This window comes from Macaca thibetana, chromosome 2 (assembly GCF_024542745.1).
Source record: "Macaca thibetana thibetana isolate TM-01 chromosome 2, ASM2454274v1, whole genome shotgun sequence".
Taxonomy (NCBI): domain Eukaryota; kingdom Metazoa; phylum Chordata; class Mammalia; order Primates; family Cercopithecidae; genus Macaca; species Macaca thibetana.
The window spans coordinates 103672596-103685754 of record NC_065579.1 but is presented as its reverse complement, the minus strand read 5'-3'; the positions used below and the strand labels follow the sequence as shown (position 1 = coordinate 103685754).

General features: G+C 45.8%; 3 protein-coding genes across 3 annotated transcripts in view; 2 read left to right on the top strand and 1 right to left on the bottom strand.

Annotated features, from left to right (window-relative positions):
- Positions 1-13159, bottom strand: part of TCTA (T cell leukemia translocation altered) — a 405836-nt gene that overhangs the window by 40170 nt on the left and 352507 nt on the right. The window lies entirely within an intron of this gene.
- Positions 1-13159, top strand: part of CCDC71 (coiled-coil domain containing 71) — a 224062-nt gene that overhangs the window by 1530 nt on the left and 209373 nt on the right. The window lies entirely within an intron of this gene.
- Positions 1-13159, top strand: part of RHOA (ras homolog family member A) — a 53311-nt gene that overhangs the window by 35895 nt on the left and 4257 nt on the right. The window contains exons 2-3 of the mRNA XM_050781009.1: positions 3501-3658; positions 10886-11006. Of these exons, the coding sequence (XP_050636966.1) occupies positions 3503-3658; positions 10886-11006 (277 nt within the window). The 5' untranslated portion in view covers positions 3501-3502. The remainder of the gene's footprint in view (positions 1-3500; positions 3659-10885; positions 11007-13159) is intronic.

Sequence of the window (13159 nt, the reverse complement as noted above, 5' to 3'; positions counted from 1 at the left end):
TGAGCATGGGGAGGCTAAGATTGCAGTGAGCAGAGATCGCACCACTACACTCCAGCCTGGGCAACAGAGTGAGACCCTGTCTCAAAATAAATAAAATGTGTGAATTATGTATACTATAATAAGTAGTTTATAGTATATTCATAGAGTTGTGCAGCCATCACCACAATAATTTTGGAAAAATCTCGTTACCTGAGAAACTCCACTATTCCATTAGTCATTTTCCATTTCTCTCTACCCCCAAGTCCCTGCCCTAGGCAACTACCAGTCTATTTTCTGTTTCTGGATTTGTTTATTCTGGACAATTTTATGTAAATGGAATCATGCATGTTGGTTTTTATGACTGGGTTCTTCTACTTATATAACATTTTCAAGATTCATCCATATTATAGCATATGTCAGTACTTTATCCTTTATCACTGAACAGTGTTCCATTCCATTGTATTGATACATCAGTTGTTGGATATTTGGGTTCTTTACATTTTTTGACTGTTATGAATAATCCTGCTATGAATATTCATGTAGAAGTACAAGTTGTTATGTGGACATATGTTTTTGTTTCTCTTATATACCTAGGAATAGAATTGCAGGGTCATACCTACTCACATCCTTTGAATTGGATTAGATTGTCTTTTTATTATTGAATTGTAAAAGTTCTTTATTTTTTAATTTTTTCTATATACTGTATTTAGGCCTGGTGAAGTGGCTTATGCTTGTAATCCCAGCACTTTGGAAGGCTGAATCGGGAGGACTGCATGAGCCCAGGAGTTTGAGACCAGCCTGGGTAATATAGTGAAACCCCATCGGTATAAAAATCAGTCACCCGTGGTGGCAGGAGCCTGGTAGTCCCTACTACTTGGGAGGTTGAGGTGGGAGGATCACTTGAGTTGAGCCTGAGAGGCAGAGGCTGCAGTGAGCCAATATTGCACCACTGCTTTCCAGCCTTGGTGACAGAATGAAACCCTTTCTCAAAATAACTACGTAATAGATAAATACATAGATAGGTTAGATAGATACATAGATTGGATAGATGCATAGATAGATGGGCAGTGGCTCATGCCTACAATCCCTCAGCACTGTGAGAGGCCGAGGCGAGTAGATCACTTGAGCTCAGGAGCTGGAGACCAGCCTGGTCAACATGGCGAAATCCCGTCTCTGCCAAAAATACAAAATTAGCTGAGCATGGTGGCGCATGCCTGTGGTCCTGGTCCTGGGGAATCTGAGGTGGGAGGATCACTTGAGCCTCTGAGGCAGAGGTTGCATTGAGCTGAGATCACACCACTGCATTCCAGCCTGGGTGACAGAGTGAGACCTCATCTCAGAAAAAAAAAAAAAAAAAAAGATAGATGGATAGATAAATAGCATGCTGTACTTCATGCTGGAAAGAGTTTGGTTTTTTTTTGTTGTTTGTTTGTTTTGTTTTTTAGACACAGTTTCACTCTGTTGCACAGACTGGAGTACAGTGGTGCAATCTGGGCTCACTGCAATCTCTGCCTCCCAGGTTCAAGCAATTCTCTGCCTCAGTCTCTCAAGTAACTGGGATTACAAGTGTCCGCCACCACACCCCGCTAAGTTTTGCATTTTTTGTAGAAACAGGGTTTTGCTGGGTTGGTCAGGCTGGTCTCGGACTCCTGACTTCAAGTGTTCTGCTCACCTCAGCCTCCCAAAGTACTGGGATTACAGGCATAAGCTACCGTGCCCGGCCCAAAAAGAATTCTTTATGACTTCGACCTTGCAAGAGATCCTGAGCCAGACCACCAACCTAAGCTACTTTTTTGTAGTTGAGTCATAAGAGTTTAAGATACAAGGTTTACTCTGTCACTCCAGGCTGGAGTGCAGTGGTGCAATCGTAGCTCACAGCATCTTCCACCTCCTGGGCTCAAGCAATCCTCCCACCTCAGCCTCTTTGGTAGCTGGGACCAGAGGTGCATGCTACCATACCTGGCTGATTTTTTTTTTTCTTTTCTTTCTTTTTTTAGAGACCGTGTCTCAACTGTGGTTCCCCAGGCTGGAATGTAGTGATGCAATCTCAGCTCACTGCAGCCTCCATCTCCTGGACTCAGGCGATTATCCCACCTGAGCCTCCCAAGTAGCTGTGATTAGCGTGCACCACCGCTCCTGGCTAATCTTTTTGTATTTTTGGTAGAGACAGGGTTTCACTGTTTCTCAGACTGGTCTTGAACTCCTGGATTCTCAAGCACTCCACCTGTAATCCCAGCCTCCCAGAGTGCTGGGATTACAGGTGTGAGCCACTGCGCCCGGCCCTTTTGTTTCTTTTCTTTCTCCCCTCCCCTCTCATGCTTCTGTCCTTCCTTTCTCAGTATCTCACTACGTTGCCAGGGCTGGTCCCTAACTCCTGGGCCTGAGCATTCCTCCTGCTTCAGCCTCCCAAAGTGTTGGGATTACAGACATGAACCACTGTGTTCGGCATCGATTTTTTTTTTTTTTTTTTTTTTTTGATGGAGTTTCACTCTTGTTGTCCAGGCTGGAGTGCAATGGCGTGATCTCGGCTCACCACAACCTCCGCCTACCAGGTTCAAGCGATTCTCCTGCCTTGTGCTCCCAAGTAGTTGGCATTATAGGCACGCGCCACCACGCCCGGCTAAGTTTGTATTTTTAGTTGAGACGGGGTTTCTCCATATTGGTCATGCTGGTCTCAAACTCCCGACCTCAGGTGATCTGCCCACCTCAGCCTCCCAAAGTGCTGGGATTACAGGTGTGAGCCACTGTGCCTGGCTCAATTGATTTTTTCAGTGTTAATATTGTATCCTGCAACCTTACTGAACTTGTTTATTCTAAAAGTTTTCTTTAGGATTTCCCACATTACAAAATCATCTCGTGTATGAATTGAGATAGTTTTACTTCTTCCTTTCCAACTTGGATGTCTTTTATTTCATTTTCTTATCTTATTGCCCTGGCTAGGACCTCCAATATCGTGCTGGATAGAAGTGGCAAAAACAAGCCAGGCGGGGTGGCTCATGCCTGTAATCCCAGCACTTTGGGAGGCTGAGGCAGGTGGATCGCCTGAGGTCAGGACTAGCCTGGCCAACAAGGTGAAACCCCGTCTCTACCAAAAATTCAAAAATTAGCTGCATGTGGTGGTGCATGCCTATAATCCCAGCTACTTGGGAGGCTGCGGCAGGAGAATCACTTGAACCCGGGAGGCTGGAGGTAACAGTGAGCCAAGATTGGGCCAGTGCACTCCAGGTTGGGCGACAGAGTGAGATTGCATCTAAAAAGAAGTAGCAAGAACATACATTATTTTCTTGTTTCTGATCTTAGGAGGCAGACTTTTTTCAGTGTTTTACCATTAAGTATAAAGTTAGTTACGAGTTTTTGATGTGTAACCTTTTGGTGCCAGGTGGAATCAGTGTACTAGAAGTTTGAATTTGAGTATGCTAATACAGGCTTATGCCCTGTGGTTACCAAAGCATGTGTCATAGCCTGTAAGCTACCTATGGCTTCTTGTGCATTGCAGGTAACATCTGTGTTTTGTGTTTCAGCAATGGCTGCCATCCGGAAGAAACTAGTGATTGTTGGTGATGGAGCCTGTGGAAAGACATGCTTGCTCATAGTCTTCAGCAAGGACCAGTTCCCAGAGGTGTATGTGCCCACAGTGTTTGAGAACTATGTGGCAGATATCGAGGTGGATGGAAAACAGGTGAGTATACTTTTCATAACAACTGATGCCATTTTCCACGTTAGAATATTTATGAAGCATGTAGAGAATTAGAGCTTTTTGCCTCTTCAGTATACTATATAACAAAAATGTTGAATAATCCATTCTCATCCTGCCATCTTAGTCCAAATTTGTTCTTTTTTTCCTTTTTTTTTTTTTTTTTTTTTGAGATGGAGTCTCATTCTGTCGCCCAGGCTAGAGTGCAGTGGCTCGATCTTGGCTCACTGCAACCTCTGCCTCCCAAGTTCAAGCGAGTCTCCTACCTCAGCCTCCCAAGTAGCAGGGATTACAGGCATGTGCCACCATGCTCAGCTAATTTTTTGTATTTGGTAGAGATGGGTTTCACCAGGCTGGTCTCGAACTCCTGATCTCAGGTGATCCACCCGCCTCAGCCTCCCAAAGTGCTGGGATTATAGGAGTGAGCCAGTGTGCTCAGCCTTCGTCCAGGTTTAAAGGATTCTCCTGCCTCAGCCTCCCCAATAGCTGGGATTATGGGAATGCGCCACCACGCTGATTTTTGTATTTTTAGTAGAAATGGGGTTTCACTACATTGGCCAGGCTGGTCATGAACTCCTGACCTCAGGTGATCTGGCTGTTTATTCATTTTTAACTGCTACTCATGCAGACTTTGTTTACATTCATATGTATTTCACATGGCATCCTTAGCTTATGTGTTGTTGGTTTTTTGGTTGTTTTGTTGTTTTGTTTTTTGAGACAGAGTCTTGCTCTGTTGCCCAGGCTGGAGTGCAGTGGCGCAGTCTCGGCTCGCTGCAACCTCCCGGGTTCAAGCAATTTCTTTTGCCTCAGCCTCCAGAGTAGAGTAGCTGGGATTACAGGCGCACGCCACCATGCCTGGCTAATATTTGTATTTTGTAAAGATGCAATTTCTCCATGTTGGCCAGGCTGGTCTCAAACTCCTGACCTCAGGTGATTCACACGCCTCAGCCTCCCAAAGTGCTGGGATTACAGGCATGAGCCACCTTGCCCAGCCATATGTGCTGTTTTCAAGTTTACATATATTTGAAGTTCAGTTCATTGCCATATAGATAATGCTCAGATGAACCTCTTTGTATGGTTGGACTTTTTTTTTTTTTTTTTTTGAGACGGAGTCTCGCTCTGTCGCCCAGACTGGAGTGCAGTGGCTGGATCTCAGCTCACTGCAAGCTCTGCCTCCTGGGTTTATGCCATTCTCCTGCCTCAGCCTCCCGAGTAGCTGGGACTACAGTCGCCCGCCATCTGGCCCGGCTAGTTTTTTGTATTTTTTTAAGAATAGACGGGGTTTCACCGTGTTAGCCAGGATGATCTCGATCTCCTGACCTCGTGATCCGCCCGTCTCAGCCTCCCAAAGTGCTGGGATTACAGGCTTGAGCCACCGCGCCCGGCCTATGGTTGGACTTTTAAAACAGTCTGTCAAAGTATTTAATCAAATGTCCAAGTATTAAATCAAATGTCCAAGTATTAGATTACTAGTTCAAGAGGTTCTTATTGTTTGTGCTTCTCAAAGGATTGTACTGATATGATACCACCACCAATGTGACATTTAAACAACATTGTTGCTTACATTTGATTTTTTTTTTTTTTTTTGAGACGGAGTCTTGCTCTGTCACCCAGGGTGGAGTGCAGTGGTGCAATCTCGGCTCACCACAACCTCTGCCTCCCAGGCTCAAGCAGTCCTCCCACCTCAGTGTCTCTCAAGTAGCTGGGACTATAGGCATGCACCACTACAGTCAGCTGATTTTTTTTTTTTGAGACGGAATTTTACTCTTGTTGCCCAGGCTGGAGTGTACAGTGGCACCATCTCAGCTCACTGCAACCTTTGCCTCCTGGGTTCAAGCGAATCTCCTGCCTCAGCCTCCTGAGTAGCTGGGATTACAGGCATATGCCACCATGCCTGGGTAATTTTGTGTTTTTAGTAGAGAAGGGGTTTCTCCATGTTGGTCAGGCTGGTCTACTTCCGACCTCAGGTGATCCACCTGCCTCAGCGTCCAAAAGTGCTGGGATTACAGGCATGAGCCACTGTGCCCGGCCACTTACCTTTAATTTTAAAAGATTTTTTTTTTCTTTAACGTAAAACAGCCTGCCACAATTGTTTTATTTTATTGTCATTGATGGTGAGAAGAGTGCTTCCCCATTTCTGTCCTAAAAGCCCTCTGGCAAGACTGGAACAAAACTCTTAGGGAATTGGAGGGGTTTTTTTTTGTTTTAATTTTTTTTTTTTTAATCTTCTTCCTTTTGTTGTCTAAGTAATGCCTTACTTGGCCTCCCATACTTTTTTTTGTTCTTTTTTTGTTTGTTTGTTTTTGTTTTTAAATAGACAGGGATTTTACTTTGTCTCCCAGGCCTGGAGTACAGTGATATGATCATAGTTCACCGCAGCCTTGAACTCCTGGGCTGAAGTGATCCTTCCACCTCAGCCTCCCAAATAGCTGGCACTGTAGGTATGTGCCACCATATCTGGGTAATTTATGCTTTTAGAGATGAGGTCTTCATGTGTTGATCCAGCTGGTTTCAAACAACTGGGCTCAAGTTTTCCCACCTCAGCCCCCAAGTGGCTGGACTTAGAGGTGTAAGCCAGTGTGCCCAGCTCTCCTGTACATCTTTTGAAGTGGGTCAGCTGAAAGAAAAAAAATCCCTGAAACTGGAATGAGGTGCTCTTCTCCAACATCCTCATTTTTATTGGGCATTCAGTTATATGTCTTATATGCTGCTAACACTTGATATTTTACCTTCCATTAATTCATCCCCTTTCTCCTTTCTTACTTTGTTTTTGTTTGTTTGGAGACAGAGTCTCACTCCGTCGCCCAGGCTGAGTGCAGTGGCACGATCTTGGTTTACAACAACCTCTGCCTCCCAGGTTCAAGCTATTCTCCTATCAAGCCTCCTGAGGAACTGGGGTTACAGGTGCCCGCCACCAAGCCCGGCTAATTTTTGTATTTTTAGTAGAGACGAGGTTTCGCCATGTTGGCCAGGCTGGTCTCGAACTTTTGACCTCAGGTGATCCACCCGCCGTGGCCTCCCAAAGTGCTGGGATTACACACATGAGCCACTGCGCCTGGCCACTTCTCACTTGGCTACATTACTTATTTCTTTCTGTCCCAGGGTTACCTAGCCTCCTTTTGTGGCACTGTGGGAGGAATGTGGGTTAGACCAGCTGCTCAGAACTCCAGGGTCCCTCATTGTAGGGCTTCCTGATAGTTGTTTGACCATCAATAAGCTGCCTGACCTTTGAGCCTGCCTTCTTTGTAAAACGGTTTTTATAGGTGACATCAAATTCTGTGAAGTAACGGAAAATGTTTGGAAGCACCAAGCGTTTTCTAAGAGATGAGTACTTCCATGCTCAAAAACCTCTTTTATAGTTTGTAGTCTTATTTATTTATTTATTTATTTATTGAGACGGAGTCTCTCTCTGTTGCCCAGGCTGGAGTACAGTGGTGCGATCTCTGCTCACTGCAAGCTCTGCCTCCCACCATTCTCCTTCCTCAGCCTCCCGAGTAGCTGGGACTACAGGCGCCCGCCACCACACTCGGCTAATTTTTTGTATTTTTTTAGTAGAGATGGGGTTTCATCGTGTTAGCCAGGATGGTCTTGATCTCCAGACCTTGTGATCTGCCCACGTTGGCCTCCCAAAGTGCTGGGATTACAGGTGTGAGCCACCGTGCCCGGCCTATATTTTGTAGTCTTTTTTATTCAAATACAAAGTGAGCCACAATGATTGCTTTTATGCTAATAGGACCTCTAAGATACTTTTTGGCCCAAGTATAGTTGGAAAAAATACAGCAAATACTATCCTAACAGAATTTTGGGATGTACCCTGCAGATGGCAAACCAATACAGAGTGTTAGTTCAGCCTCAGTCGTCTTCATGTATGCTTGGACATAGGTGTTTTTGTGGTCCTGATAGGAATACTGGTTTTATGTGGACACAGGGACCAGTTGTGACAAACTAGGTAGAAATGTGATGACATCTTCAGGATTGGTGTCAAGTAATAGCCCTCTTATCTTAGATTGATACACCATACATAGAAAGATCCATTGGCTTGGGGAAGCAATGGTAGGTTGGCATTTTCATAGCTCATTTCTCAAAAGCCTAGTGAATGTGTATTACTGGTTGTATCCTAACATTTTCTCCAGAGAGTGGCCGTTAGTTGCTGCATGTCTGTGAGCATGAACTGGAAGAGTCTTTTCCACCTGTGGCAGTATGTATGTTTTGGAAGCAGCTCTTAGGTTCTCTTGGAAACATCATCTCTGCCTGGGCATCTTGGAACAACCAGAATCTTGCCCATAACAAATTTAGAGATCTTGACTTAAAACCTTGAGGCATGGTCTGTGAGAATCTTGTGCTGCAAACGTTGGACATCACTGACCCTCGCAAGATAGAGGGAGGTCCTCAATTGAGGAGAGTCCCCCGGAATAAAAGTGTTTGATTAAAGAGCATATCACAGGCTACCTGCCTGCCTCAAAGCGACTCAAGAGTCCCCAAGATGGGAGAGGGTACTGTGTAGGAATATTCATTTAACAGTATGTAATAGTACAAGGCTGGACACCGTAGCTCACACCTGTAATCCCAGCACCTTGGGAGGCTGATGTGGGAGGATCACCAGAGGTCAGGAGTTTGAGACCAGCCTGCCCAACATGGCAAAACCCCATCTCTACTAAAAATACAAAAAATTAGCTGGGTGTGCCTTAGGCTGAGGCAGGAGATTCACTTGAACCTGGGAGGCAGAGGTTGCAGTGAGCTGACCGCCACTGCACTCCAGCCTGGGCGACAAAAGCAAAACTCTGTTTAAAAAAAAAAAAAAAAAAAAAAAAACCAAAAGCAAAACAAACAGGAAAAAAACACAAAAAAACAGTATGCAGTAGGACAGCCTAGGGAACCATACAAGATTGTAGGTGATTATGGTACCAAGAGTAGGCCGGCTCACAATGAAAAGGCTCCTTTTGATATGAGACAGGCTCAACACTTTGGCAGCATTTTATCAGGCGCCAATAGAGGCTGAATATATGAACACCGTGGGGTGGAGGGGGCTGGGAGAGTGGGATTTGTAAATGAGCTCCATTATTGTGAGGACAGACAGATTGTGATAATTGGGCATCAGTATATCTTTGTTACACATGATGGTGTGCATGACAGAAGTACAGTGGGCCTTGTGGCGGTTCTTTGTGATGATGCATCCTGGGGCAAAAGTTGGGGGGTAGAAGAACTGTCAGTTTTAGGGAAGAAATCATTTAGAAACTGAAATTTGGGCTGTGGAGGTGCTAAGAGAAGAAAGATGTGTTCCAAGTATTGGAGGGAAACCTCTTGGGCCTCAAAGGGCCTCTGTACAGAGGATGTTTAACAAAGTTTAACATGGAGTTTGGTGATAAGAAGGGGTAGCAGAGCTGGCCGCAGTGCTGGACAGTGTTGAATGGGACTTGTGTTCAGAGCCCAGGCATTAGTTTACCCTTCTACCACAGAAGGGTGAGGATGTACCCGGATGTGAAAGGAGTACTCTCTCACCTTATGTGATGCATTATTTCAGCCATTTCTTGAGTAGTAAAGGCATAGCCAAAAGGACTTTGCTGTCATCTCAGGCATCTCAGGCCTTGCCTAACACCCAGCATGGTGTCTTTTCCTGCCTACCAACTCAAAATACAGATTTGTCTCCATGGTTTCCACATTATAGCAGAAAATTTACTTAGTCTTGTATCTTCCTCTCTTGCCTGTATGCCTGGTGGAATGTTATTTAAAATTTGACTTCTTCCCTCCTGTCTGCTTTCTTTCCTAGTACAATGTTACTTATAATTAAACACTTTTATAAGTTACAAAGTTATTTTTGATTTGACATTTTGAATTATGCCACTTGGTTCAGTTCTAGTATCTGTTTTGTTTTTTTCCTAATTGAGACAAGGTCTCCCTGCCTAGGATGGAGTGCACAATCTCTGCTTACTACAACCTCCGCCTCCCAGGCTCAAGCAGTCCTCCCACCTCAGTCTCCCAAGTAGCTGGGACTACAGGCATGCACCACCACAGTCAGCTAATTTTTTTTTTTTTTTTTTTTGAGACGGACTTTCGCTCCTGTTGGCCAGGCTAGAGTGCAACGGCGCAATCTCGGCTCATTGCAACCTCCGCCTCCCGGGTTCAAGCGATTCTCCTGCCTCAGCCTCCTGAGTAGCTGGGATTACAGGCATGCTTTACCATGCCCGGGTAATTTTGTATTTTTAGTAGAGATGGAGGTTCTCCATGTTGGTCAGGCTGGTCTCAAACTTCCGACCTCAGGTGATCTGTCTACCTTGGCCTCCCAAAGTGCTGGGATTACAGGTGTGAGCTACCGCGCCCGGCCCACACTCAGCTAATTTTTATTTATTTTATATTTATTTTTTTCTAGAGACAGAGGCTCGCTCTGTCGTCCAGGCTAGAGTGCCGGAGTGCAGTGGCGCGATCTCGGCTCACTGCAACCTCCGCCTCTCGAGTTCAAGCAGTTCTCCTGCCTCAGCCTCCTGAGTAGCTGGGACTACAGGCGCACGCTGCCATGCCCGGCTAATTTATTTTGTATTTTAGTAGGGACGGGGTTTCACCGTGTTGCCCAGGCTGGTCTCAAACTCCTGAGCTCAGGCAATCAGCCTGCCTTGGCCTCCCAAAGTGCTGGGATTACAGGCGTGAGCTACTGCGCGTGGCCACACTCAGCTAATTTTTAAGGTTTTTTTGTAGAGATAGGCTCTCAGATTTTCAATTTTGAGAAATTTCAACGTAAAATAATTTAAATATACTCTCATTTGAGCTTGATGCTCATAAAAGTAAATACTCAGCTGGGCACAGTGGCTCACGCCTGTAATCCCAGCAGTTTGGGAGGCCAAGGCGGGCAGATCACGAGGTCAGGAGAACGAGACCATCCTGGCTAACACGGTGAAACCCTGTCTCTACTAAAATACAAAAAATTAGCTGGGCTTGGTGGCGGGTGCCTGTAGTCCCAGCTGCTTAAGAGGCTGAGGTAGGAGAATGGTGTGAACCCGGGGGCGAAGCTTGCTTGAGCCAAGATCGTGCCACTGCACTCCAGCCTGGGCAACAGAGCGAGACTCCGTCTCAAAAAAAAAAAAGAAAAAATGTAAATACTCCTGTGTTTTACTGTTTTAGACCGTCTGCCATTTCAGTGTACTATGGTAAGTGTCACTTTTTCTAAAAGTGGGTAGGGGGATTAACCTTGCATTTTTGTGGTTGTTTTTCCCATTACAGGTAGAGTTGGCTTTGTGGGACACAGCTGGGCAGGAAGATTATGATCGCCTGAGGCCCCTCTCCTACCCAGATACCGATGTTATACTGATGTGTTTTTCCATCGACAGCCCTGATAGTTTAGGTGAGTGGCCCTGCATTTGCCTATGTAACTGGTTGGCATCTGGTTTCTGGGCATCAAGTGGCTGAAAAGCAGACATGAACTTCAGAGAAGCAATCATCAGTGGGTAGAGTCCTGGAGTTTAGGACTGTAGAGTGTGGGCCTTGGGTCCCTTTCAGCCTAGGTTTCCCATGGCTACTTTATTTAAAATGTATCCACCTAGGCAGGGCACGGTGGCTCACACCTATAATCCCTGCACTTTGGGAGGCCCAGACGGGTAGATCACCTGAGGGTCAGGAGTTCGAGAACAGCCTGGCCAACATGGCAAAACCCTGTCTTTACTGAAAGTTAAAAAAAATTAGCCAGGCATGGTGGCACACACCTGTAGTCCCAGGTGCTTGGAGGCTGAGGCAGGAGAATGGTTTGAACCTTGTAGGTGGAGATTGCAGTGAACCGAGATTATGGCACTGCATTCCAGACTAAGCAACAGAGCAAGACTCCATCTCAAAAATCATATTATTATTACTAAATCATATTAAATGTTATTTAAAAATGTAACTGCCTTGTAAACTAGATGAGTAAACTAGATGAATTCCAAATACAAAGATGAATAAACTAAGGCCGGGCGCGATGGCTGATGCCTATAATCCTAGCACTTTGGGAGGCTGAGGCTGGCAGATCACTTGAGGTCAGGAGTTCTAGACCAGCCTAGGCAACATGGTAAACCCCTGTCTCTACTAAAATACAAAAACTAGCTGGGTGTGGTGGTGTGCGCCTGTAATCCCAGCTGCTCCAGGGGCTGAGGCGGGAGAATCACTTGAGCCTGGGAAGCGGAAGTTGCAGTGAGCTAAGATAGGGCCACCGCACTCCAGACTATCTCCCCCCAAAAAAAAAAAAAAAAAAAAAAAAAAGTATACCAGATGAGTTCCAAATGTAAAGCCATCTCTTTTGGGGAAAGACTTTTTTTCTTTTTTTTGGTTGCCCTGGCTTAGCCTTTTTCTGGAGTGTCTTAACTAACTGATAGAAGCTTGAATGTGATCATTTCATTAGCCTAAACACAGCCACATAATTCAGAAGTCAGTATTCTTTTTTTTTTTTTTCTTTTTTTTTTGAGAGGGAGTCTCGCTTTGTCGCCCAGGCTGGAGGGCAGTGGCACGATCTTGGCTCACTGCAACCTCCACCTCCCTGGTTCAAGGAATTCCCCTGCCTCAGCCTCCCAGTAGCTGGGATTACAGGAACGCACCACCATGCGCAGTTAGTTTTTTTGTTTTGTTTTGTTTTGTTTGAGACGGAGTTTCGCTCTTGTTGCCCAGGCTAGAGTGCAGTGGCACGATCTCGGCTCACCACAACCTCTGCCTCCCAGGTTCAAGCGATTCTCCAGCCTCAGCCTCCTGAGTAGCTGGGATTGTAGGCATGCAAGACACCAAGTCCGGTTAATTCTGTATTTTTAGAAGAGATGGGGTTTCTCCATGTTGGTCATGCTGGTCTCCAACTCCCGACCTCAAGTGGTCCGCCTGCCCTGGCCTCCCAAAGTGCTGGGATTACAGGCGTGAGGCACCGCGCCCAGCAATTTTTTTGTATTTTTAATAGAGATGGGGTTTCACTATGTTGGCCAGACTGGTCTCGAACTCCTGACCTCAGGCAATCTGCCCGCCTGAGAGTAAACTCAGTATTTGTATGTTTTTGTAGAGATGGGGTTCTTGATTTTTTTGAGACAGAGTCTCACTCTGTTGCCCAGGCTGTAGTGAGTATAGTGGCAAGATCTCGACTCACCACAACCTCCACCTCCTGGGTTCAAATGATTCTCCTGCCTCAGCCTCCCGAGTAACTGAGACTACAGGTGCGTGCCACTGCGCCTGGCTAATTTTTGTAGTTTTAGTAGAGATGAGGTTTTGCCATGTTGGCCAGGCTGATCTCGAACTCCTGACCTCTGGTGATCCACCCACCTCAGCCTCCCAAAGTGCTGGGCTTACAGACGTGAGCCACTGTGCTGGCCGGAGATGGGGTTTAGCCATGTTGCACAGGCTGTTCTTGAGCTCCTAGGCCCAAGCTGTCTACTTGCCTTAGCCTCTCAAAAGTGCTGGGATTACAAGTGCGAGTCACCACACCCAGCCTCGTTTGGTTATTTTCAAAAGTCATTCTTTTTTTTTTGAGATGGAGTCTTGCTCTGCCACCCA